Here is a 27,073-nt window from a genome sequence, read left to right on the forward strand (position 1 = left end):
AATGTTTACATACATTTTTATTACTATGCTGCTTTTTAATGCATTCTGTGAGACACCTAGATGATAAAATGCAGCATGAAGAATGAATATCGTAGATTTACAAGGTGAACACCTGGCAGTTTCTGATAAAATGAAATTTGAAAAAAGACAAATTGAACACATGTTTAGTTATGAAAATTGTTATAAAGTAGAACACTGCTCACAGGAATGGTTTCTTTTAGGTTTATATTGCTGATATGACCATTGCAAATACAATAAATCGATCATCAATTACATATACATAATGAATTTCAACATAATAAAATAATAAAAATGACTTTGACAATGTCATATTTTAAACAGTGTGTGTGTGTGTGTGTGTGTATATATATATATATATATATATATATATATATATATATATATATATATATATATATATATATATATATTAGTCCCCCTTGACCAGCGGCCACCAGCTTCTTACAGCCAGAATCCCTTGGCACCGATGAGTTTGTGTTCTTCAAAAGTACCCCTCAAGAATGGCCACCACTCTAACGCAACCAGCAGCCATCATATTAGTACAAAAATGTAAAATGTTCCCCTCACAGAAGGCCACTTTTTATTTCAAATGTATCCAGAACCAATAATTAATTCATACTGTGACGTAAGGTCAGTAATCAGATTATCTCTATTGTTGATACATGTCTCCCATTGTAAAGTTTCCGTTACTGAAAGAAGTGTTGACTAAAGTACATATAACACTAAGATTAATATTATATTATTGTCTATAAAAGCCAATGTTTACATGAAATGGGCTCAGCAATGTTATGACAGAGTTTTGGGCTTCACACATCTGTTGAGTTCTTTTCTTTGATGATTACAACTGGACGTAATCGTCAAGATCATAACAGGTTCAGCATAGGCTAAAAATAGATTTTGTACATTAACACACACACACACAAAAATTGAACAAAACAAGGTACCAAAGACTGAAAAATCACATGACAACACAGTTACTGCTTTCTTTATGAAGAAGTCATTTTGTCCACTCTACAAAAATTTTGTCTGCATAATTAAATCGCATACAGTTAGCAACATCCGAATAAATCATTACCAAACATTAACATGTCATCGTGTAAACAGAGATGTATTATTTTAGAAGAAAGTTGACTATTCTACTCGACAATATCAGGTGAGGAGGGGAGGGGGACTTGCTAAACAATTTTATGTAGAAAAGACTAAAAAGCAACGTCGTAACCAATAAGGAGGTTATTCAGCAGCAGTGGGAAAATGGAAAGAGAATTATGTATGTACCAAGATTTAAATGACATTTTTTGCAATGTGCATGACAACAATATCCACTTGTATGTCACACTTTATGTTAAGAATAAGAACTATTAATGTATATTTAGTTGAAATAAATTTATTATTATAACAAGAAGAACCATTTAATAATTAATGTTACTTTTAAAAAAAAGATATTAAATGAAGATATTAAATGCTTTGAAGTATGTAGCTTTCTTACTACATATATTACATATACTTCTCACAACAAATTTAGTCCCCCTCGAGAAAGGCCACCCATCTCATAAGGACAAATTCCCAGTGCAGAAGGGTGACCATATAAGAGGGTTGTTGTTGTTGTTGTTGTTGTGGGGTTTAACGCCATTTTTCAGCACGATAGGGCTATACATGGCGGCCAGTATTAATGGTGGAGGAAGAACCCGGAAAACCCCGGAAAGAACCACCGACCCACGAGAAGCTACTGGCAAGCTTTCTCACATGCCCACATTGGCTGAATCTTAGACTCGAACCGCCGCAGACATAGGTGAGATGGCAGTGATCCGTAACGAAGAGCGCTTTAGACCACTCGGCCACTCGGGGCCCCTCATATAAGAGGGAGACCACTGTATATATATATATATATATATATATATATATATATATATATATATATATATATATATATATACACATATATATATATAAAAATAAATGGAGAGACATTCTACTCTTTCTTATTTAAAGCAATACATAAACAAACTTAATAGTACAGTTATTGCTTGGATATACGAGGAATAAAATTTTTTTCTCTGGATCCAAGTCCTCCATATTTTGATTGAGGTAGAACATTTGAGTATCAGTAGAACAATACAGTATCAAGTCACTTTTATAAATTCACTATGGACAACATTTAATAAGACCTCCAAACTCAATATATACCACATAGCAGCTACTTTTCAGCTGTGGACAAAATCTGGGAATTTTTGAATGAGTCAGCAAAAATAGATCCCATCAAAATGTATATTATATGCTAAACTGTAACTGCAAAAATTGAAAATACTCGTTTTGGATGAAAGAGTTATATTGATGTACTCCAAAAACTCTGATATACAGTATCTATTATATTACTCAAAAATGCCTTTCCCTGGATCAAAATATTTTACGAAGTCAGAACTTGCAAACAATATGTGCAGAAATTTGAAATTTCTTTTTGAATATAAGAAAACTAAACTTGCTGGTCACAGACCATAACAACAAACCCAGAGGTTTCTAATGCAAGAAAGGTATAATGTAAAATCTGGATATTATACATACAAGTTTATTTTATTAAATTAATGCAGGTCAAATGTGTTTTTTTTTCATACATGTTCAGTGATGGTGAAATTAATGAAATGCAACAATTTGTAAAGTTTTTGTTTAGCAACCAGCTACAGCCAATGACCGATTAAAGCATGAAACTGTATCAAAGTATAAAATAATAAAAACAAATAGCTACAGCAAATGACCGATTAAAGTATGAAACTGTATCAAAGTATAAAATAATAACCACAAATAGCTACAGCCAATGACCGATTAAAGTATGAAACTGTATCAAAGTATAAAATAATAGCCACAAATATCACTTAATTACAAATGAATCAACTGACCAATGTGGGAATTTGATGTCACAGACTTTGTAATTTACACATGTCCCCAAACATATCCTTAAAATGTAGCATAAGACCAGAAAGCATGTAAATTCCATGCAGGTATGATTGACAATTTGTCAGTCATAAATTTTCAATCTACATGATTTATATATTCAGCAAAAAATATGTTTCAAAGTCACTGTTTATCTGATCATTGTCTGTTAGCATCTCACTAATTCAAAGTTAGCAATAATGTATTAGTTGTATATTATTAACGTTATATATTACTACTAGTATTGAGTGCTTCCTGATTTTCTATACACATCAAACCTGAATGGAAGCTTATCTAAGCATAGACAATTGATTAATAGCCTATGTTCAGGCTTTCAATTCTACTAAAACATTTTACTGTAGTTTGGAAGAACAAACTGGCAATTAAAACTGAACTGAATTAGCTAATTAGATTACTGTGATACATTAGCATAAACTAATTTCTCATGTAAGGCAGAGTTTCTGCTAAGCATCAAATGATAAGTGTTTAGCAACTATATTTATTTACTTAGTCTAATAAACAAACCAATGAAAATGAAAACAAAAATTCATTAGAAAATACAGGGAATCATAGTGTCATAAATGCATTTCAACAACTCTGTTCTGAGTGGATTAATAATAAATTTGTTTTCACACAAATATTGTAAGCTTCCTGAACAAACAATGTAAATGATTGCAGAGGAACAACCCAAGAGTCCCTTGACAAGACTGACACTCTACTGGCTAAACAAATTTCCAAGAATCCAAGATTCTGTTGATTTTATCCTTGTAATCTTTTTCAGTGCTGAGTATTGCAACCATCTATGATATTCCTAAAAAAAACTCCAATATACCAAACTTGGTAAAAAGAATTATTTTCAATCATGTTTGGATTAACATATTCACAGCATATTGTAAGTGAAATTCTTTGTCATGATTTTTGATCTTGAACCTGATATCATCAACAGAAGATCAATGAACTTGTTTCACTATCAAGATAATCACATCTGAAGTTTGATAAAATCTACAATTCACATTTTGGGAGAAAAAGAGTTAATAAATAAGTGGTATCATTCAAGGTTTTCTTTAGACACATCCACAAAATGGATCTGATAAAAATCCATTCATACTTACTTGTGTTATTTTGCTCACAAACCAGACCAGTACAGCTGACAACACAAGTCACGACCTTTGACCTGTTCATTGGCATGCTAATAAATACAAAGTCTGATCCAAATTCACTATCACTGTTTTCCACAAAAAAAAATTCAGTGAAGTACAAAAATGAATGTAGTAACGTTTAACTTCACCCTAGAGTCAATGAGGTCTGGTCTTCAAAATTCTCTCACAAAAGTGGACATGTTATGGGTCAGTTGTTGTTGTTGTAGGATTTAACGCCATTTTTCAGCACATGATAGGCTATACATGGTGGCCAGTATTAATGGTGGAGAAAGAACCCGGGAAAACCCCGGAACGAACCACCGACACACTGTTATCGGTCAGACCTACACCATTAGAATTTCTGTGATGGTACAATATCATTTCCTCTTTCTTGAAAGAGGATAAAGTGATACCCATGTTTTTTAGAGGGCTACTTTGGTAATATGTTGGTGGTAAGAGGAACAAACAAACCAGTTACATGATGGTCTAGTGTTTTAGTGAAAACACCCTTGATTCTGAAGAAATAGCCATAACAAGATTTTCACCATGGCCATCAAAGCAGCCATTTCGGAGGTGAGTAGAACATAACTGGCTGTTGTTGTTGTTGTAGGGTTTAACGCCATTTTTCAGCACACGATAGGCTATACATGGCGGCCAGTATTAATGGTGGAGGAAGAACCCGGGAAAACCCCGGAAAGAACCACCTACCCACAAGAAGCTACTGGCAAGCTTCCTCACATACCCACATTGGCCGAATCCGAGACTTGAACTGGTGCAGACAGAGGTGAGATGGCAGTGATCCATAACAGAGAGCGCTGAAAACCACTCGGCATAACTGGCTGTAAATTTGCAACTATTTAGAAGTAATTAGCCATTTCAATTGCACTCTGATCAGTAGCATATTACAGTTGGTAAAAAAAATAGTGTGATTAAATAAATGAAAGGTTTACCATTTCACTAGCTTTGTGATAACTACCATATCTGTTCCATCTACACATTCATCCCTCACTAAACAGGCATATATTTCTAACTTGTCATATACAGGCATTCATCCAAAATTTTGAGATCTCTGATTTAGAACATGCTTGCTTTCCCATATCCATAAGATGGACCTGTATTTGAAACACTATGGGGTGCATTGTATGAAGAGGTTCTGGATCTTTGTGTTGTGAGTTGTCTTCCCTGGCTACTCTCCCATGAAATCTGATGTTGCTGCTGCTGTTGCTGGTAAACAATAGGAAGACCTCCCTGCTGAATTAGTTCTTTCAGTGCCTGGTAGTGATGCTTGGTGATCAACTGTAACTCTTCAAAAACTACAAAATACAAATGTTGATCAAGACACAATGGGCAACTCATGATGGGGTCATCTGGTACACAAAATTTCTGCAACTGTCCTTTTGTTAAATAAAAAACCCCACCATTAATAGAATCACTAGAGACTTTGTTCACTTGGCTTTGTAAAATTGTGCATATTTTTTATCCTTCCCATTAGACTGATTGACACTGATTACCTAACCAATTGTTTTTTGTACAATCCAGTACACCTGAATATATGCTTTATTAATTCAGGGAATCTGAGTTTTGTTATATGTACAAATGTAACTACTGAAAAGAAAAAGAAATGTTGCATGCAAATTATTTCTTAAGCAGCTTTGTTTTACCCATTTTCATACAGTAAACATTAAACTTCATGTGCATCAAGTCAGTTTTTCTGGTTGAACACATCTTTATCTCTGTAAAATAATATTATTCTAATGACCTATTAATGATGTGGATCCACCAAGTGACAATAACTTTTATTTTATGACAGTATTATTATAATAAATATGTAAAACAATATTACACATAAAAAAGGCAACATTATGATATCATACCATGTATAATATAATTTACCTCTGAGGTATACAATGCAATTCAAATGTGATCTAAACAGGGTCAATGCAATTAACTTTATTATGTTTTTCTGAGAATACTTACCCATCCACAGTACATTAGGAATATTAGCCTGCTACCTTGTGCATCCAGCCCTAAAAGACAAAATTTGCCTTTGCTGGTCCATCTCTAATAGACAAAGGGCAATAACTCTTGTCCATTACCTCCCCCTGACACCACCAGGTATCACTAGTTTTTAGCCGAGTGAGATACTAATGAGGATGCTTGCATGGAAGGGCGGTTGGGAGGGTTTTTAAGTAATGTAATTGGATAAGCATTTCTTAGAGAAACATAATTTACTTCAAAATTTGCTTTCTCCTTCAAACATGTTCCCCAATATCATGCCCGAACATAAAAGCATAAAAATACTCACCTGGAGTGGAAACTTTTCCATTAAAATGATTTTTTCAAAATCATGACAAAAGAGCACGCAATTCACAGGCCAGTGCATTAAACACCACACACCACTTCAACTGGATGTCCAAAATTAGTATTATAAAAAAATCAAAATATTGACGTACTGCGATATATACCAACTAATCTACTGACACCTATCAGCATCAGCCAGAGTAAACCCACCTTGTCCGGCATACTGCTTCTCCTCTGGTGTGCTGATGAGAATCTTCTGTAAAAACTGAACCATGGCAGCAGTGGACAGCACCCTCTCTGGGAGAGAAAGCTGGGAGAAGTAGTCAAAGTCTATGGCAAAGGGATTGGTGGGAGCTGGATATGTGCATAATTTCACCACCTCTGCCACTAGATCCCATATATACACCTCTAAAAATAAAAAAATATAATGGGAAAAATTGTGCTTGATTTGTCTCTCTTGCTTCTATTACACCGTTTCTCTGTAACAAAGAGAAGAAATTATAGTAATGGCAACAGCAGTATCAGTAATAAAAGTGTTGGTCACTGTAATAACTGCAGTCTTCTTTGTTTTTACTGACAGTACTGGTACCAGTGAACTTTTGTGCATCTGACTGAAAAATGGTTTCAAAAAGCACAATATTTACTAATTATGACCATCAATACAGCATTTGAACTAAAAGATCTGCAGTCTTAACTGTAGCACAGTGAATTTCCAGCTATCACACCATGAACATATGGGTACTGTCATAAATTTGAAAAATTAATGCTATGGATAGCAAAGTCAGGAAGATCAATCAGGGGCCATAACTCAAGTAAACGATGTCATGAACACTTGAAATCAAACTCTGAGAATCTTTAGTGCATATCTGCAACAGAATCAAAAAGTTACCAGGATGAAATATCTGGGGCCCAACTTCTCTGAATGGTGTCATTGGTTGCTGGAAATTGAGAATTCATTAAAATTTCTATCATCATAAATATGCATGTCAAAATGTGCTTAGCTCCAACAAACACTGGTAAAGTTATCACGCAGAATCCCAAATCAGTAGGACAGTCAATCTGTGGGGCATAATTCATGTAAATAAAGTTGTGGAATGCTGGAAATGTAACTCATTTAAGGTCTCATAAGTGTAAAGTTGCATGCGAGATTTTGTTGAAATCCAGCAATCCTTGATAAAGTTAAGAAACAAAAGCCAACTGGTCAGGCACTCATGGGCCCTAACTCCTGTAAAAGATGTTACGAAAATCTGAACATAAAATTCTTTTACTAAATTGCAGATTAACATACAGACGGGTCCCTAATACAATTTGTATGGGGTCACTCACTGTCAACTGCATGCAACAAATTATAATAACTATGTGAATTTTATCTCTAATGAAAAACTTAAGGAAGATTCCTTATGTATTGAACTTTAGGGAATAGTTATAAATACCTCTGTCTTTCCATTTAAGGGTTGACTTTAATCTAAGTGGGTTGTCTTTCTCTCTTTGAGAATCTCCAGTTAGTTTCACGAGCCGTTCATGATTCGACCGTACCCAAACATAGGGACAGATATATCGTGCATAACCGGCTACCAGAAACAGTGTTGAATTCTCATCCTGAAAGAAAATTAGACATAACTTGCTTAGCGAAACAACCAATGATCTCCAACAGCCTTTATAAGACTTGTACATTTAACATCAAAATGCACGTGTTGCCGACACTTAAAGATACTACTTAAAAAATGATACAAATATTAGAACACTGTAGAAATCAATATGTTTGTAACAAACTAATAAGGACTTTGGATATCATAAACACAATTTCATTAACAGGATTCCTTCAAATGGTTGAATGCTCTAATCAAGAAAGTAATTTCCAGAAATCTAAGAGAAGTTCATTCTTGTCCATTGATTCATTTTAACTGCTTCGTACTGAAAACATCTGATTTTCTTGACAAACTCCAGCATATCAAATTTGGTTTTTAAAAATTATTTTCAGTCAAACCTGTGTGAATGGTCATCTTTATAAAGTGGTCATTTGGTATCAAAGGTCATTCTAATTTACCCTGGTCAATGTTTACACAAAAGGCATGTGCTTTTTGTGGTCAGCTGCTGCACTTCCCTGACCAAATGGTGGTATCTCACTGTATTAAGCACCAATGGAGCAAGTCGACAGCGACTGCTTTGAGCATTCAAATTAAACACATACATCATTTGGAAGGCATTGGATAGATAGGTATAACATATTATATGAAATGATTTGTAAACATTTCTTTCATAGCTTGCATTCACCAAAAGAAGCACAATCAGCAGCAGGCAAGAAAGACCTAAAATCCCTCTTCTACATCACTAAAAGTGTCTGGCAAGAAGGTCAGTTGGACCAAACCAGTAAAAAACAAATCAGGAATGGTGATTACCTAGGAAGCAGAACAGAGGGCCAGATGGACGGAACACTTTCAATAACTACTCAACTGCCTGCCATCAACAGAAAACCAGAAATACCACCCCCACAGACAATGCCCAGTTTAATATCAGCCCATGACCAAAGAAAGAAATTCATTAAAGCAATAAAAGATATGTAGCATGGAAAGGCAGCTTGGCCTGACGGAATACCTTCAGAAGCATTAAGAAATGACACAACACATCAGCAGATATGCTGCATACTCTGCTTTTAAAAATCTGTGAAACAGACCTTATCCCTGATTAAAGGAGAACATGCCATTTAGTCACAGTACTCAAGAAAGGAGAATGGGGTCAATGCCAAAAGTGGCATAGAATCATTCTACTTTTGGTACCAAGCCGAATCCTGACTTGCATCATCCTCAAAAGGCTTTGGAAAGCAGCTGACCAAAAGTCCAGAACAAGTTGGATTTAGAGAAGAAAGGTCCAGATAGCTAATACCAGGATCATCAATGAACAATCCAAAGAATGACAATTTCCCCTGTACTTACAGAGTAAACTTTTTAGACTTCAAAAAAACCTTTGACAGTGATGCCTCCTGGAAACTCCTCCGGCCCTTTGGCATACCACTGGTGATCACCAAACACATTCAGCAGTTGTATGATGATGCAACCAGTAGAGAAATCCACAACAGAAAGGTAATAGATGCATTCCCAGAAAAAACAGGAGTCACACAAGGCTGCCTCCTTCGCCTATGATTTTCCCCGATGGTGACTGATTGGAATATATGGGAAACATTAAAGCAAAACAAGACTGGCATCCAATGGTCACTCACAAGCTTTTTTGGAAGACCTGGCCTTTGCAGATGACCTTTGCCTACTGTCCCACAAAAGCCAACATATGCATTATAAAACACAGTGAAAACCCAGGTAATAAAAGTTAATAACAAGCAAAATGAGGCAATCATACTCTATGGAAACAAACTGGAGGATGAGTTCTTATCTTGGCAGCCTGGAGGAAAAGATGATGCATAAATCAGGGTCAGAAAAGCCAGGCATACCTTTAACACCGTAAACCTGTTTTGATAATGGTATTGCTCTCTACAAAGAACAAACTCAGCATATTCAACAGCAGTGTTAAATCAGTGCTGCTATATGGAGAGTTTACCAAACTACAAAAACAGGCTGCAGTCATTTGACAACATATGTCTCCAATATGTATTCAAAATTTGATGGCCAGAATGCAACACAACATTGATTCTAAATCTATTAGCAGCTTATTATTAATGAGATAGCCATGCAAAAGTGGAGTTGGCCAGGACACACACTGAGGAGGCCAGGACACACACTGAGGAAGCCAGAACACACACTGAGGAGGCCAGGACACATCACTTGAAAAGCCCTAGAGTGGAAGCCTCAAGGCAAGAGAAGAGTAATCAGTAGGCAGACCAAAGAAAACATGAAAAAAATTGCAAGGAAGAGATAAAAAATATGGCAGGAACTATCTAAGGAGAAGTCAAGATGGCGACACAAAACAATATGATGGAGAAGAATTGCTGAGGCCCCATGCCCTATGATCATCATCATGATGATGATTGCATTCAGCCACACTGTCATTGTAACTCAAAGTGCCAAAAGTGTCGGGCAATTTTTTAACATTAGTGTAGAGACTGAAGTAGTTAATTTGTTGGATGGTGGGAACAGCGGTTTTTATTGTCACGGAAGAAATGGAAGTCACCTTTTGCACAAAAGTGACAGGTATAGCTAACTACCTTCATCTATTTTATTTATGTTTGAATTAAAGCTATCTCTGATGAAAAAAGTTAATCTTTGAGGAGATATACAAGTTACCTGGTCTGGTACATCCTTCTTTATTAGGTCAGGAGTAATTTAATACTTATAAAATTTGTCTGCAAAGGCAGGTGAAGATTCAGTTCATGTGTTACTAACAATAGCCACACTAAACTTTTTTTCATTTTCTACAAGTTACAGGCTTCTCACATCAGCTGTCTTTTATCTTGGCAAGTTGAGCCACTGGTTAATTCAGATACTGTACTAAGTGTACACAACTCTTTCTAGGACAAATTATACAAGCTGGCTGAATAAACAGTCACCTGTTTGAAAATCATAATAACAGTCTGTCAATTAATGGTGAAATTAGTATTTTGTCATGGTACACAAAACAACCTCTGATCAATTGTTTTTTTAAGAGTGATGATTTCATTTATAGGATCGATTTTATCTGGAACATAATTTGGAGAATATTATATGTACTTTTGATTTCAACAGTACACAAAACAAAATCTGATAACAACAACATAATAATAATAATACTAATATTAATGTGTGTGCATGATTTGGATTCTTAACATAGCTTTAACAATAATAATAATAATAATAATAACAATAAAAATAAAGATAGTGGTATTCAGTGCATGGTGATTGTTTGAAAACTGAGCCTGAAAGATTAACCTGCATTATGAGACCAACCTATGTAAAAAGACTAGTCTGGCCTCTTCCCATGGGTGGCTGCAATTGACTGTAAATCTGAGATAGTAAGTGCAGTACAAAATTCAAGGCCATGGCCTTCGAGTTTGAACCTGACATACTGTCAAAGCCATATCTACATGCTAAAGGAAAATGACTGAAATGTTTCCAGATTAATGCAGATCCCAGCTGGGTGATATGTTTGAAGCTAGTAAATCCAAAACATTCTCAATATCTAAGTCTGTTGGTGCTATGTTCAGGGTCTGGAGTAGACAGAATGACTTCTATTTTTTTAAATTGTCGACAGTGTATACTGTGATTAGGTAAATTTAAATATTGAAATGTTTGGATCATGGACTAGCTTTATATTGGTGGATATACTAAGATTGTCCCATCATTCAAGCTGGAAATTTTATTTTATCTTCACCTCTGAACTGTTTTATCTTCACCTATGAATTAGGTGTATATGTGATCTGGATTTTTAACAGAGCTTTAACAATTTTTCACTCATATCGATATGATGTCTGCAGTGGGGCTGTTTATAGTAGTGTCTAGCGCTGGGATATCATGCTGCAGATAAACATTATGTCCAACACAGTCACATTAACCTTATACTGGGCCGACCAGTCCTAACACTAACCTCTTAATGCTGAGCGAGACAGAAGCCAGAACCATTTTTGTAAGTCTCTAGCATGACTCGGCCTGGATTTGAACCTGCAACCTGCATCAGAAGTGGATCCTCAAACCATATAGGCCACCTGAGTGGTCCCATAAGAACTGTTTTATCTTTACCTACGAACTGTTTCCTGCACATAAGGCAGGTAAGATGCACTACATTATAGTAGTATGAATTCTCCTCAAATAATATTCCAGTATGTATTTCATTTTTTTTAAAAATCACAAAAATATGCCATACAAGTTATGTAGCCAGAAGAAGCAGCTGTAATGAGAATTTAATGGTGGATGTTTTTTTGGAACGTCAAATCAGTACTATTTGCATCAACGGACAAAATAAACATATACTGTATATACTTGCATATAGGCCAAATAATTGAGGAAAAAATAAAGGGGGGTTGGTTTATCTGTGAGCCAATGTCTAAACTTGACAGTTTTTAAGTCTTTTTGTTGACTACTGTAATGGTTGTATATCTTATGACACGAAAAATTATTTTATTCTGTGTCCTAAGACATATGCATGTAAAAAAAATAATTATTAGTGATCCCACACTTATTAAACTGTTATCAAGTACTATGAATGATTTTGCTATTATTTTGCATATGCATATTTTCTGATTTCCCCATCAAGAAATTAAATAAAGGTAAATACAGACTTCATAATTCATGGGCCCAAGAGTTTACATGGGAGACCTATAATTTATAGTACTTACACAGTGTAAGGCATGCATAACGTCACTTAAATCCTTTTTTATTCATAACTATATTAGATGCAGATTTTGCTTTATTCATTGTTTCAACCAAATTGCATTCTTCCAGATAACATTTTATCTAGTCCTTAATAGCTGTTCCATTTACACTGAATCTCATGCTCGTGAGATACTCATTTTCAATGACATAAACAATCCTACAAACTGAGGTAACATTTATGAAAAGGTGTCCACATTTACTTGTACAAGGCACATAACCAGCATAACTTACATTTTCAAGAAGAGTGGTAATACTAAAGGCTAAAATTCTCATAATCAATGAACTATGATCATCATCAATCTATGGTTTGTGTTTCTGCTGAACAACATCAAAACTTTTCACACACCTTAAAGTTTGATATTTCGTCTCCTTTGTTGATAGCTGGTGGATTTGTCTTTTGTTTTCTGACAGCAAAACCGGCCAGTTAATCATTAAAACCACAAATCTGGCTTGTGTTAAGAGAGAATCTGTGTAATTGCTTTTCGTTCCATAATATTAGCATGATTAGTTTTATACAGTAATGTTTGGTATGTATTTTCATTCCTTCTTTTAATTTAATGATGGGAAATAACGTTTTAATGTACGGTATAAAAATGCCAGGTGCAAGGATCGTCCTGGGCTTCGCCAATGTCGCAAATTGCGATTTTTTTTCCTTATTGGCGACAAAAATATCCCATCTGGCGATTTTTTTGGCGACAGACTTTTTGGTTATTTAATTTGTACATACAATCATGGATTTTGACTGGATAAATTAAAAGGGAGAATGAAAGGAAGCCACAAACTTGACTAAGGAATGCATTGGAATCAATATAACGATCCTTTGTTCGTATTGACAACCCCATCTTTAGAGTGCATTGTTACATCATAATCTGCTTATGCTGACATCTGGGCTGAGTACTGTATGCAGCAATACAGTCAATCATGCTAACGCACTATACCTACAACTGACCGACTTCTGAAGACGCGAATAGAACAGATGCAATTAATTGTATGGCTAATCCTTCTGTTGTTGTTTTTTTATTTTTTTATTACATATACCAATACAATAGTTTTGCTGAACCTTCATAGGAAACTGATAACCTTTGAAGTACCGACTATTGCGTATAAATACAAAGCAAATGGAAAAAATCTCAATCACAATTATATCTGTCGCCAGTGCAGCATTTTACTCATTGATCTTTTCCTTTTGCCATCAATCCGTGTTATGGCTGCAGAGACTTAAACTCTGCAACAAGAAATAGCAAAAAAAAAAAAAAAAAAAAACAGTTTTGCATAATTAATAATAATTATTTATTTCTCAAAATACAGGAGTGAAAGAATCCCTAAATTGGGTGTGAATTTATGCTTATATATACGGTCCAATATTGCCAGGTGTTGATTCGTGTAAGTTTCATTTGTGGGAATGGAGATCCTAGTTTGCTGGTCGAGAAAATTTATACAGCATTCAGTGATCATTCTTGGGATTTAGGAAGCAATCTCAAGCTTTGTAAAGCTAGCCATAAGGGGAGGGGGGCTGCCAAGAGACTACTGGTGTCACCTGTCAGCACTGTAGACTGTGAACGTGGATTCAGTAAGATGAACTTCATAAAAACTGACATCAGAAATAAACTCTGCATCTCATCTCTCGAGAATTTAATGAGAATCAGCATGTACAGATGTGAAAAATTAGACTTTGAAACTGCATTCAACAAGTTGGTAGCCCTAAGATCGCGACGGATCTTCATATAACACTTTGTAACATTTTGTTAATGCTTATTGTACTTAGAGTATTAACTAACCCATCTTTTGTAATTTTCATTGCCTGTTACATTAATAGACTAAATTAACACTTCAAAAAATGTACACTACTTGTTCTGGCGACACTTTTTGAAAATTGGCGACAAAATATTGAGGTTGGCGATTTTTTTGGTGACATCTTTTTAAAAGCCAGGACCATCCCTGCAGGTGCTCACTCAGGTAAGTTTCTTTGGTAAGAATGGAGCCACAGCATATGGAGCTACAGCATTCATGGTGATCATTCTTGAGATTGAAATTAATTGCCGATTTTTGTATTGTTATTTATTTTTTGTTCTGGTTTATTTTCTGATGTTTGTATTGTTGTTGATGAAAAAAATCATAAATTTACGTGAAAAATGTTTAAACTTAACATCCTATCTAGTAATTATTTCATCACGACAATATTCACAGGTGATACAACAGAACATGACTTCCATGTAATGCATATGATATATCTATTTATCTAGGATGTTTTTTTTCCCCGATGTGAGAGCTGACAGGTATGGTGTAAGGTTGCTTACATCAAAGCAAACTACAACTAAACTTTTATGGTATTAGCATAATTTTCGAAGGATTATTTCTGAAACTTAATTATTATATTTTGGAGATATTATAAAGTTTAGTGCAGTGGTGCCCATGATTCAACTCCAAGTGATGTACTTTATTCAGTGGAATGTACTTCATTCAACGTATGTTCAAACCTACAATGTACATGCGGTGGTGCCATTATGTAAATATGTTCAGTAGCCTAATTGGGAGCGTTGAATCAAAATGTATTGTTGTTCGTTGTGTTGTCATACTGGGATAAAATTTTAACAATTTCAAGGCAAAATAAAAATGTAATTACTGGTGCACTGATATAAAATGTCCAATGCATATAATGCATAAACAAACAATAATTGAGTCAAAAGGGAGAGGTAGTGTTACAGCAACTCGTGATTGCTCAATTCTTGTCATCGTTCAATCAAATTATACACAAATCTAAATTAGGCAGAAACAATAAGAAAACAGAAAATTAAATCAATTACTTTTCAATCAAGTTTATATCATTTCTTTTTAATAATTATACATGCCAAGCACGAGATAAGTATATGTGTACTCTTTGTTAATATATGTTTGCCTAAATAAATGCATTTAGAACTTACTGCTTGCATCTTGTGACGTCTCAAAGTTGTGGGTCGGCTTACATGTGGGTCATGCACTTTTTAGTGTTTATCCCTGTTCAGTCTGGGGGGTTGGCTTATATGTGAACGGGCTTATACGCAAGTATATACAGTACTGCATGAGGTTTATCAGCGACACCCAATTTCAACAGGACTATATTATCAGGTTAGCCATTACAAAACTTTCAAGACGGCAGAATATAACAACTATGTTATTAGGTCAAATCAGCACAATTTTTATTTTCACAAACTGTATATCATAAAGAAATGTTTCTGTGGAAACTGATATGTCAACTTCAACCATTTGTTCAGGAAAAGTAGCAAATACACAATTTTTATGTTGACCCTGATGGCCATTTTGTGATGTCAGACTGGTACCATTTCAAACAGGACCAAACTACATGTACATATAGTAAGAAGTGTTTAACTGAAAACTCCATGGCAAAATGATGAGTCATTCCAAAAGAATTGCAATAACAAGATTTATAAGATGACTGCCATGGTGGACATTGCTGGATATCAGATGACAGGGATCGTCAATGTCGTAAGTTGTGATTTTTTTCCTTATTGGTGACAAAATATACCATCTGGTGATTTTTTTGGCTGTTTAATTTGTACATACAACCATGGATATGGAGTGGAGACATAAAAAGGGACCACAAAAGAAAGCCACAAACTTGGATGCACAATGCACTTGAATCTGTTACATAAACAAAGCCTTTGTTCGTATTGGCAAACCCATCGTTACAGTGCATTGTTACATCATAATCCGCTTATGCTGACATCTGACCTGAGTACTGTATGCTGTGATACACTCAGTCATGCTACCGGACTATACCTAGAATCAAATGACCTCTGAAGATACAAACAGAAACAGCTACAATTTAATTGAATGACGGCTAATCCTTCTGTTTCTTTTAATGTACCAATAAAATAGTTTTGCAGAAACTTCAGAGAAAACAGTATTTTTGAAGTACTGATTGCTGTGTATAAATACAAAGCAAATGGAAAAAATCTCAATCAGAATTATATACTGTCAACAGTCCAACTTTATCATGGGTAAACGAAAGTTTACCGTTGCATGTTCATCGTCTCATCCTAAGAGTAAATTAACAAAATTAACAGCATATGGATTTAGTGCAAATTCATCAGACAACAGTCACTGAACGTTATGTTATACCTGGCAGCACAATATCATCTGCATGTAGTGATGGTAGTAATGCTTCAAATGTAATACCACATCATGATGAACGGGTAAAAAATTCCTGAAAATTTCAACTTGGGTGTCCGTCGCTGAGATATGATACAAAGTTAAAGCAGATGTTCTGTGATATATGTATCAAGGCACAAGTCGTCAATTCATTTACAACTGGTTGTTATATTTTGAAGGAGTGTGTCACCAAACATGAATCCAGGCAGGGTAAGTAATATATGTTAATTTTGCTCATTGATCTTTTACTTTTGCCATCAATCCCGTGTGATGACTCCAGGGACTTAAACTACGCAACAAGAAATAACAAAACAAACAAATTTTGCATAACTGAAAATAATTTCTCAAATACAGGAATGAAAGAATTAAATTAACTTACAGCATGTTCCTAAAGGTCCTTTCAATTCCAAGAGTTCCAAGAAATCTGAATACGTTCCAATGAAAAATGCCCCATCTGTGTTGAAGTTTCAAATGTACAGAAAGATTTCCAAAGAATTCAAATAGTCATTGAATAAATTTAGTTAATACAGTACAGTTATTCTAGCGTGTCATGCAAAACATAAATCTTTTAAAAAACCAAGTTGGGAGATTAAATCCGAATACACACAAATTAGGACCTACCACTGGGAAGTGTTTTGCGGCATATTTAAGCATCGTTTTCACTAAATAGTCACTGATTTTTTGGGTCCAATACATGTGAAATTCTCAAAGGACATGCCATTTCTTCCTGTGGATTGAGTTATTACCCCCCGCTAGTCACGTGCCCCCGTTTCATATTATGGTCAGCTATGCCCAAACTGCACAATAGCTAAAGGTTAAATCGCCTGATCTACAGTGAGTGAAAGCACTAGCAACTGAGTGACAAATAAGCAATGCCCTTTTCTGTTATAACTAACAATGCCTAAAATGGGTGTAAATTTATGTTATCCATTCAAATGTGGTCTCAAGCTACAATACATGTGATAACTATTTCCCACATTTTATAACCCACCTTATTTCCTTATTGTTAACTCACATATGCATATAACACTGATTACTAAATAACATATTTATTCCAAATTATTTTTGGGGGGCAGATATGCTCTGTAATGTTCTTCATTCCTTCTTTTAATTTAATGACGGTAATTAATGCTTATATATATGTGGTACATTAATGCCAGGTGCTGACTCATGTAAGTTTCATTGGTGGGAATGGATTTCCTTGTTTGCTTGTCGAGAAAAAATATACAGCATTCAGTGATCATTCTTGGGATTTAGGAAGCAATTCAATACAAGCAAAGCATGTACAGTATGGCAAAAATAAATTTCTGAATACCTGGTTGACGGTGATGTACTTTGTGAAGCTAGCAATAAGGGGGGAGGGGAGCATCTAATTCCTGAATGCCATGAAATCGATGGTCGCATTATATATCAGTTATCTTACATTTGCAAAGTACAATCATAGGGTTTTAGTATTAAAATGTCATCAACTAAAGTTCCTTACAAAACTATTATTTGGAAAATAATATGCATAGTATAGATTTGCTTAATACCTGATGTTTCTACTTAAAAAATGAGAGAGAGAGAGAGAGAGAGAGAGAGAGAGAGACTGTAGATGTCAGGAAAGTAGATATTTTACATTTGATAATGCATTTATTTCAGGTGACAACAGTGTTACCTATGCACTAATGGTGATGCGGGATGCAAAGACCATGGAAGTATTGCAAAATAGTCATGTAATGATTTATTTTGTAATATTATGACTGTGTTGCTTGTTGTCAATGAAGAAATAACTATCCCATCTTTTTCAATTTTCATTGCCTATTACATTAATAGACTTGGAAAAATATTCAATTCTTGTTCTGGTGACATTTTTGGAAATTGGCGACAAAATATTGAGGTTGGCGATTTTTTGGTGACAACTTTTTAAAAGCCAGGACCATCCCTGGATGAGCATCATTTTTGGTCTCTACTTAAGTACACATCATACTTCCATGTGCAAGGATTTTAACTGGAACACCTTGATGTGCACAGATTGGACAACACTATTACATGTAATATTATACTAAATTAGAACTTGATCTAATCACTAAAACTCACTTGTAAAAAATATTCTGAGTATCATTCACTAAAACTCAAGTTTGATTTAAAATGGCAACAGGTTGACTGTGTCTGGGCTCTCCTGGTGACAATCAGGTTATAAACTGATGAAATGAATGACAAGTGTTGTGCATTTTTATATCCTTTATGCTTTTTGTTTTCAAAACTGATAGGGGGTACAAAACAAATGGGAAGATTCAAGGTGCATGAATACTATAAACATTACATCACATACCACATTAAATTTTGCATTACATGGTAAGGCATGGAGCCAGTCCAACACCAGACACTATATCATATATACCACATTAAACTGCATCACAAAGTGAGGCAGGGAGCCAGTCCAACTCCAGACACTATATTACATATGCCACATTAAACTGCATCACAAAGTGAGGCAGGGAGCCAGTCCAACTCTAGACACTATATCACATATACCACATTAAACTGCATCACAAAGTGAGGCAGGGAGCCAGTCCAACACCAGACACTATATCACATATACCACATTAAACTGCATCACAAAGTGAGGCAGGGAGCCAGTCCAACTCCAGACACTATAACACATACCACATTAAACTGCATCACAAAGTAAGGCAGGAGCCAGTCCAACTCCAGACACTATATCACATACCACATTAAACTCTCCTTCACTAGGTGAGGCTGGAGGCAGTCCAACACCAGACACTCCATGGGTACTAAGCACCATCTGGGACCTCTGGGACAGAAGCAAAGATCTCCTGCAATGGAGATAAAACTGTCCTCAGACAGGATGAAATAAATGCCATAGTCCCCTAATATCCAGTATACCTTATTTTCAAGTGTATGTTACCCACTTAACAATAAACAGCAAAGACACAGATTTTGCACTGCACAATGTGCCAGCAAATCTGAAAAAATGTTATTACATGTACCTTAAAATTTGTAGTTTTAGTCAAACTTTTGCTTTATGTGCAGCAAGAACAAATCAAAACATATAGTCAAAATTCTTTTGTTAACAATGAACTGCTTCCTTCCACACTTGTGATAATATGTGCATATAGCTAATAATTTCTCCCTGTTTTTTTAAAAATTTTGTGGCAAATATAAATTTTCATTTCCATGGTTTATTCAATGAATCTCAAAGATGTTCTCTTTTCTTCATGCAATTAGATTTACTTACCAATATACACCACAGTTGTGAGAATCAGGCTCATTTGTAGCCTTGTGCTTGGTACCAAATAAAGCATATAAAGTTTCCATTAGAAAAACACACATCTGATAATCGCTTGAAAATAGAGGTATATCTGCATAGGATACCAAACAATTACATTCTAAGGAAGGATACAGAGAAGCCCTAATATAACTGCATTATTTCGCTACATATCATGTATGAAAAAATGAAAGTAATCTATACATCACATATGGTTTTACAGTATGAAGAGGGATGTCATGACACATACACATGTAATTAGTCTATGTCTATTAATGTTGTGGTCAGACACTACGAATTAATGAACATGTCTTTTAATCTCTTTATCTAGTATGAATTTACCCAAGTGACATTATATGATCCATTTAGTCATTTGAAACTTGAGCACTACTTGACTAAAATTTGCTTTGTAGAACAAATTAAACATGAGGCAAGTTTTATATATAAAAAAAAAACAGGACTAAAAGAATGATGAGCAATTGCTCATGCAAATATATTCCTGCCCCTACCATATCACACACCTAACTCCTGATAGCAATGAATCAACAGCAAAATAGATCATATTACTATTCTGAAAATAGTGTGAAAACAGTGATATGTCAAGATGTGTATATGATGATGACAATAATATGTACTAACTTTCAATGTCACTAGAAGTACCAAAAAATCTCTCACTGCATTGAGCTCTTCAAAAAGGGCAATAACTCTTATAAAAGAAAAATCACAGGAGTACAAAGAGCTGCCAATATTTGCATATTTAGATTATGACCATAATATGTGCTAAGTTTCACATCAATCTATAAAAAAGTACACGAAGAACTGTGGGACAAGATGCATTTAAAAGACTGTATCATACACTGCATTAAGCTACAAAGTAGAAAGGGAAATAACTCTACAAAGATGTGTGAGTAAAGTAAGTGCATTAATAGGTGCATCTTCAGGTAATGAACATAACAATTACTGAGTTTCATGGCAACCCATCTAAACCTGTGGGACTTGCGGTGCTAACAAGTTTGTGCTATACATTGCATTAGGTTAAAGGACAAAGAGGACAATAACTCTAAAACAAGTTACAGCAACAAAGTGATTTATTGATATACAGTGCTCAAATTAAATGTTTCTAGACATGGGTCAAGGGTTGGTGACTTAAAAAAAATCGTAAGTCCTGAATGAAATTCCACAAACCCAGACTCCAATTTTCATATGCCAAAAATGTCCCCTTTTTGTCACACAACGTTGCAAATTGCTAGAAATGAAATTCAGTAGGGGGTTTGAAGGTAATGCAAGTGGTAATGTTCATCACTACATTTGCTGGAGAATGGATTGTCCTGCTGTATGATCTGAGCCAATCAGAACCAAGCTGACGTATGTCAATATGTTGTATGTGCAAAGAATTAATTGCCTCTCCCCCACCTTATTTTTTTTTTTGCTGGCATGTTTCACAAAGTAAAACTCCATCAATCAGTTCTGAAATTTTTTTGGGGGGGGGCTTTGCTGATGCTATTGATAGCTAATTGCTTCCTAAATCAGCTTCTAAAATGAATCACACTTGAACACTATACCGACAAATGAAATTAGCATGCTTTGTGCTTTACATATGCAGTAAAATCCGACTTCAAAGAAACATTGCTGCTGTTCATAAACTTGTCAAAAACCTATAATACATATGTCTTAAACATTTTTTATTCAAAGCAATGATACGTAATAAACTTTATTCTCCAACATGCATTGAGCATCTCTTTAACTTATCTATTGGGTTGTTCTGTGTCCTGTGTCCTGCAAATTAGCAAAATGGGCTCTCCCACTCTAATCTTCAGACACATCTCACTAGCTATTGTCAACCAATTCAGTAGAATGTGATTTATACATGACTTCATTGCCTTTTAATTTCCTCTGTTTAAACTGCCCAAAGGAAAGTAATATAACAGCTTGAATCATGACTGTTTACTGTTTATATATGCTACATGTAATGGGAATATACTGACAGAGTATTTTTTTCTTCTATTTATAAAAATTACTGAAAAATGTTTTCTTGGAACATGACCATATCAGGGGGATTTGGGAGTACACGATCATATTTTTGGCATGACATGCAGTGTTACAATTTTATTAAAATCAGATCCCCACTACACATAGGACAGTGGCAATCTGATTGTAATCAGATTACTCTGGGTTATAGTAGGTATGTCAACATCTTGAAAATCTATTTCTGTATTTTCATCAGCACAATCAAAGTTTTCTCTGACAAATTTTTATTAACTTCTCTAACAAGACCGACTGGCTTTTAGAGTACAGAATGGGCCTGATCTAAAATTAGAGAGGCCCCGGGTTTCAGGCTATCAGATCTTTTAAGCACTGATATATAAATTTCAAATTGATGACCATAATATTTACCAAGATTTAGGGCAATCAATCAAAAACTACAACACAAGTTGTACTAATACAATTGATTCATACACTTTTAACAAGATAAAAAGGAGCAAAGTTTGTTAATATGCACATCTCAAGGTCAAGGCCATAAACATGACAGAAAGTGCAATTACCAGAAAACTCTGAAAAAGGTGCAGACTTTTTGATATTTGCATCTTCATGTGATGACCATGTTACTTACCAAGCTTCACTACAAATTATCAAAATTGACAAGTTTTGCTAATGAGTACCAGACAAAAGGGAAGATGGACAGATATGAGGATTACTATATATCCCCATGTTCCACACATGCTGGGGTATATAAAGTCACATACTAAGGTCTTTGATATGAAATTTTCTAAATTTATAAAAATATGTATTTTTATGCAGACATTAGAACATTGGAACTAGTTCACTCAAATGAATAAATGTTATTTTTGTTTCTTCTATCCATTCTTTCTTTCAGATTAAGGCACAGAAAACATGTATTTTATTTTTATGCATTTCATTTTTTAGATTTTGTATGTGCTGACACTGCCACACATTGCAGATAAAGAAATGAGCCCACAGCAATCATTCAAGTGTAAGATTTTGATAATTCCAGATATAAAGAGACGGGCTCTAGCACTAACACCCTTTGGTAGTGGAAGGTGGTGGGTGTTGAATAATTTGGAAAACATAATTACTCAATAATTTATGGAATAAAAATGACACTTTATGTCATATATATAAGATTATGAGTTAGCAACTGGTCAATTCAGCCCATCTAATATTGGACATGTGATATAATGAAATGCTGATTAACTTAGTCTGAATGAAGACATATTTTATTATGAATGTAGCTAATTTTTACTTACTGGTCATAAGGTAGGTTGGTGGAGGAGAAACTTTCACTTGTTGACAATACTTCAACCTTGGATTTTCTTCTGCCTTTATTTGGTACAGAATTATCAATACAGAAAGCGTTACTTGGGACCTAAAATGAATTAAATAAAGCTGTAGCAGAATTTTGTTCTCCACAAATATTAAACTAAAATGCTGTGTTTGTTAAAAAAAATTATCATTGCACTTTCCCATTTTGATCTCAAACCTGAAGTAAGAGCCTCTTGAGTTGCCGCCCTTATGGTAAGCAGGGCAAATATTAGTTGAGCATTTGTCTTGATATGCCCTGCAAGTATGTTTGATGGGGATCTCAACAGCTTTAAAATTATAACCAAGTGACTTAATCCTTTGGGCAGTAAGGATGGAACATGGGGCAAATGTCAGATGCATGTAAGGATTGACCATGGGGCAAATGTCAGATGCATGTAAGGATCTCTTGCATTTTACAATATCCAGTAAATGTGTGAATAAAGGGTAGAGATTTCAACAGTTTCCAAGCTACAACATTTATTTTAGGTTCCTGGGGGTGGAGGTAGAGATGGCACCTGTAATCAGCATGTTATGTATATTTAATTTATAATATTGTGCTTATCTTTTGTCCACGACTGAAAGTTGTAAAAAGAATGTTTATGTAGCATTTGAGTTCAAGGCCAGTCTTGTTTACAGCTAGACTAGGTTTTTCCATTGGAAATCTTCACATTCAAGTATAACATAGTCAAATGAAAATGTGTATAAATAAGAATTTGATAAAGAAATAATTCATTCCTGTTTTAAGATCAGTCTGTGTGAATCAATTTGTGATCCAAGTTTATAGTTGTGTTACTGACATCTGATATAATTTGAGAGTAATTATTTATTTAAAATATTTATTGGAATAACGAAAGTACTCATTGACTTTTGGATTATGACATACCTTGGATTTTCATGAACTCATTCAAAGGCATTCTGGATAACATCATTGTGTTAAGTAATGACAAGAATATTTGAATTCATTGAGAACATTCTATATTGTTTGAACTTGTGACAGGACATTTAGGATTATTTGGAATTTAATTCATAGTATTATAGGTGCCTTTTGAATTTTCATTCTTTATTGTAGAGCAATAAACTGCTTGTTGATTTTACTTAATTGATGGTTTTACTTTCTTTCTGTTATATATTTTAAGACCTGGAGTTGTAACAAAAGCCAAAAGCATATGGGTGCCTAAATTTGTCTTTTAATGTACAGTAAATGCATACATGTTACTAGATAGAGATCTCAACAGTTTCAAAGTTCAAACAGAAAAGTCCCTGCGATAGATAAGGACCTTACGTAGCCAACATCAATTGCACATACATGTATTTGTATGTATTTTTATGCCCAGCAGCTTAATATATGCTTATAGTATGTCTGAGATTTTATGTCATGAAATAAACCGCATTGAGATGCAAATGTAGTAAATCTGTTACCTGTTGTTCATTGACCACGCTGAGAACAATTTCCTCTTTTCCCCTTACGTACATCACAAAGTATCTGAATCCTTTCACTGTAGCCATCTTTAACATTTCAGAGAGAAAGGACTGTAGCTTCTTCTTCATGATGGACTCCTGTGTCTGAAATCATGTTAACAAGATTTTTTAAAAAATAACCTATAAAAAAATCAATATAACAAATACTGTGTGTACTACAGTGGCTCCTGTAAATACTTGTATCTGATTGCAATCCGGAAAAATGGGGTTACTTTGATATGTCATTCTACTGTGAAACATGCATCCTATCATCAACAGCCAGTCAGCAACAATCTTTTAAAAATAAAGTCATTTGGATTGGTCAAAACATAATCTCAAGCTCAATGGTCTTATTATTTCTGCCAATCCAAAATGCTTTTCCATTCTTTTAAAAGCATAAGCATACTGAGTAGCAAATAAACTCTGATCTGCTGGTACATCATACAAAGGCAGGTCTAGACAAACACTTAGCAAATGAGTACATGTGATATGCATAAAAAAATATGGTAAATACCACTGAGGGCAACAAAGAAGCACAAATGACCACAGAGTAGTCATAATTTTTCCAGGAGACAATTTGTGACTAATGTCCCACCAGTTTTACCCTATTATCTTCTTCTCTATTTTACTTTTGAAATCTTGGTTAGTCTAAATATACATAGCTGTGAAATGCCCCCAAAACATTGTAATAGAGGTACAAAAGACCAAAAGGGACCATTAATGTACATTTCTGTAAAACTACTACAACAATTTGTGAAATTAGTTTTCATGGGCCCTACCTGTTTGTATTTTGAAAACCTGTAAATCTAGATCAAGTTTCTTAATACTGCTCAAAGATATGAAACACAATGCTAATGTAAATTTGCATTTGTCTCATTTCCTTTAAATTTTAAGACATAAGAAACTGAAACAGTTGGTGCAAAGGTGTGGTACGGTAATGGCAAACATATCACTAAGTGTGTGTCAGAATTGCATTAGACTTTACCACTAGTAGATCAACAAGTAGTTCTCCCCTTTTTTTGTCTTCTGACAATACTGGTGGCAGAGACCAACAATGCTTGTCACTATTTCTGCTGGAGTTTTCAGTCTCTACCCCAAGCTTTAGTTAGTTCCTTGTGATATAGTCTTCACTAGACAGTCTCCCTGCTTTACTATTACCATGGGCTGAAGCAGCCTTCCATGCAATTTTAAATTTCAGGTCAATTACTGATGGATACACAGGTGTTCTGTTCTGACAGGGATAGTACTAACACTTGAGAGTTCTGAAGGATTTAATGCCAGGGGTCAAAAGAAGATGGATTTTACTTACCATCCACAAATAAAGGTCAATGGAAATAAATTTAATAATTGCTATGAAGCTGTCGTTAGTCTGACAGAGCAGGAGGATAAAAACTCCAGGATAAATAGTGCCAACTACCACCATCATAAAATCAATCTTTCATTCCTCCAAAAGTACGGTGTGATGCCAAATTTATGACAGACTATGATGGTAAATGTTAACAATAGTATTGTGTGATGCCAAATTTACGACAGACTATGATGTTAAATGTTACCAAATGAAAAAAGGGTAAAAAAATATGTAACTTTTTATATCTTGCAATTGGTGCTGTCAATTTTGGCTACATTGATTCTCTCTAAACTACTCTCTCAAAAGACAGCATAACTAGACATAACATTGAAGTTCTAGATTTTTCACTTGGAAATGGTGGAAATGATACAAAACAATGGCTAATGAAAGATACCTGAAAAAATAAAAATACAGTAGACCATAGGGGCTCTGACATTTTATCAATAAAGTACGATGAAATCTCCGAGAACACGAAATTCACGTTATCTGTACTGTAAATTGATAAAGTATAAATAAGCGATTTCGTATTGTCAGCGATTTTATCGTTATTGATAAAATGTCAGACTCCTATGGATAGGCAAATACTTCGATAGGTTTCCTGCGCGGTTAACCGAAATTATGGGTTTCCCGACTCGGGGTATGTGACACTTTAACCAAAGACCCAAAGACTGCTTAAAATTTTAACTCGAAATATTACGGTATACTAGTGAATATCCACCGCCTTAAATACTAATTGGAAGAAGAAAAAAAAATAAAATTGACATAAAGGTTATCGTATCACCCAAGATATTACCGCTGCATCCATCTCGGAAATGGGTGCAATTTTACCAAAAAAAGAAAGATTGTA

At 34.7% G+C, this 27,073-nt stretch overlaps 1 protein-coding gene across 1 annotated transcript; it reads right to left on the minus strand.

Moving 5' to 3' along the window:
• LOC149798607 (uncharacterized) lies at nucleotides 1-27,073 on the minus strand. The gene is made up of 7 exons (XM_089957435.1): nucleotides 27,020-27,073; nucleotides 24,840-24,983; nucleotides 23,366-23,484; nucleotides 19,542-19,647; nucleotides 7,820-7,985; nucleotides 6,597-6,794; nucleotides 1-5,398 (listed from the first exon to the last, which is right to left on the minus strand). The coding sequence occupies exons 1-7, from the start codon at nucleotides 27,029-27,031 to the stop codon at nucleotides 5,160-5,162; spliced, it is 984 nt and encodes a 327-aa protein (XP_089813561.1). The 5' UTR covers nucleotides 27,032-27,073; the 3' UTR covers nucleotides 1-5,159.

This window comes from Sinohyriopsis cumingii, chromosome 5, assembly GCF_028554795.1.
Source record: "Sinohyriopsis cumingii isolate HCF-2022 chromosome 5, ASM2855479v2, whole genome shotgun sequence".
Classification (NCBI taxonomy): domain Eukaryota; kingdom Metazoa; phylum Mollusca; class Bivalvia; order Unionida; family Unionidae; genus Sinohyriopsis; species Sinohyriopsis cumingii.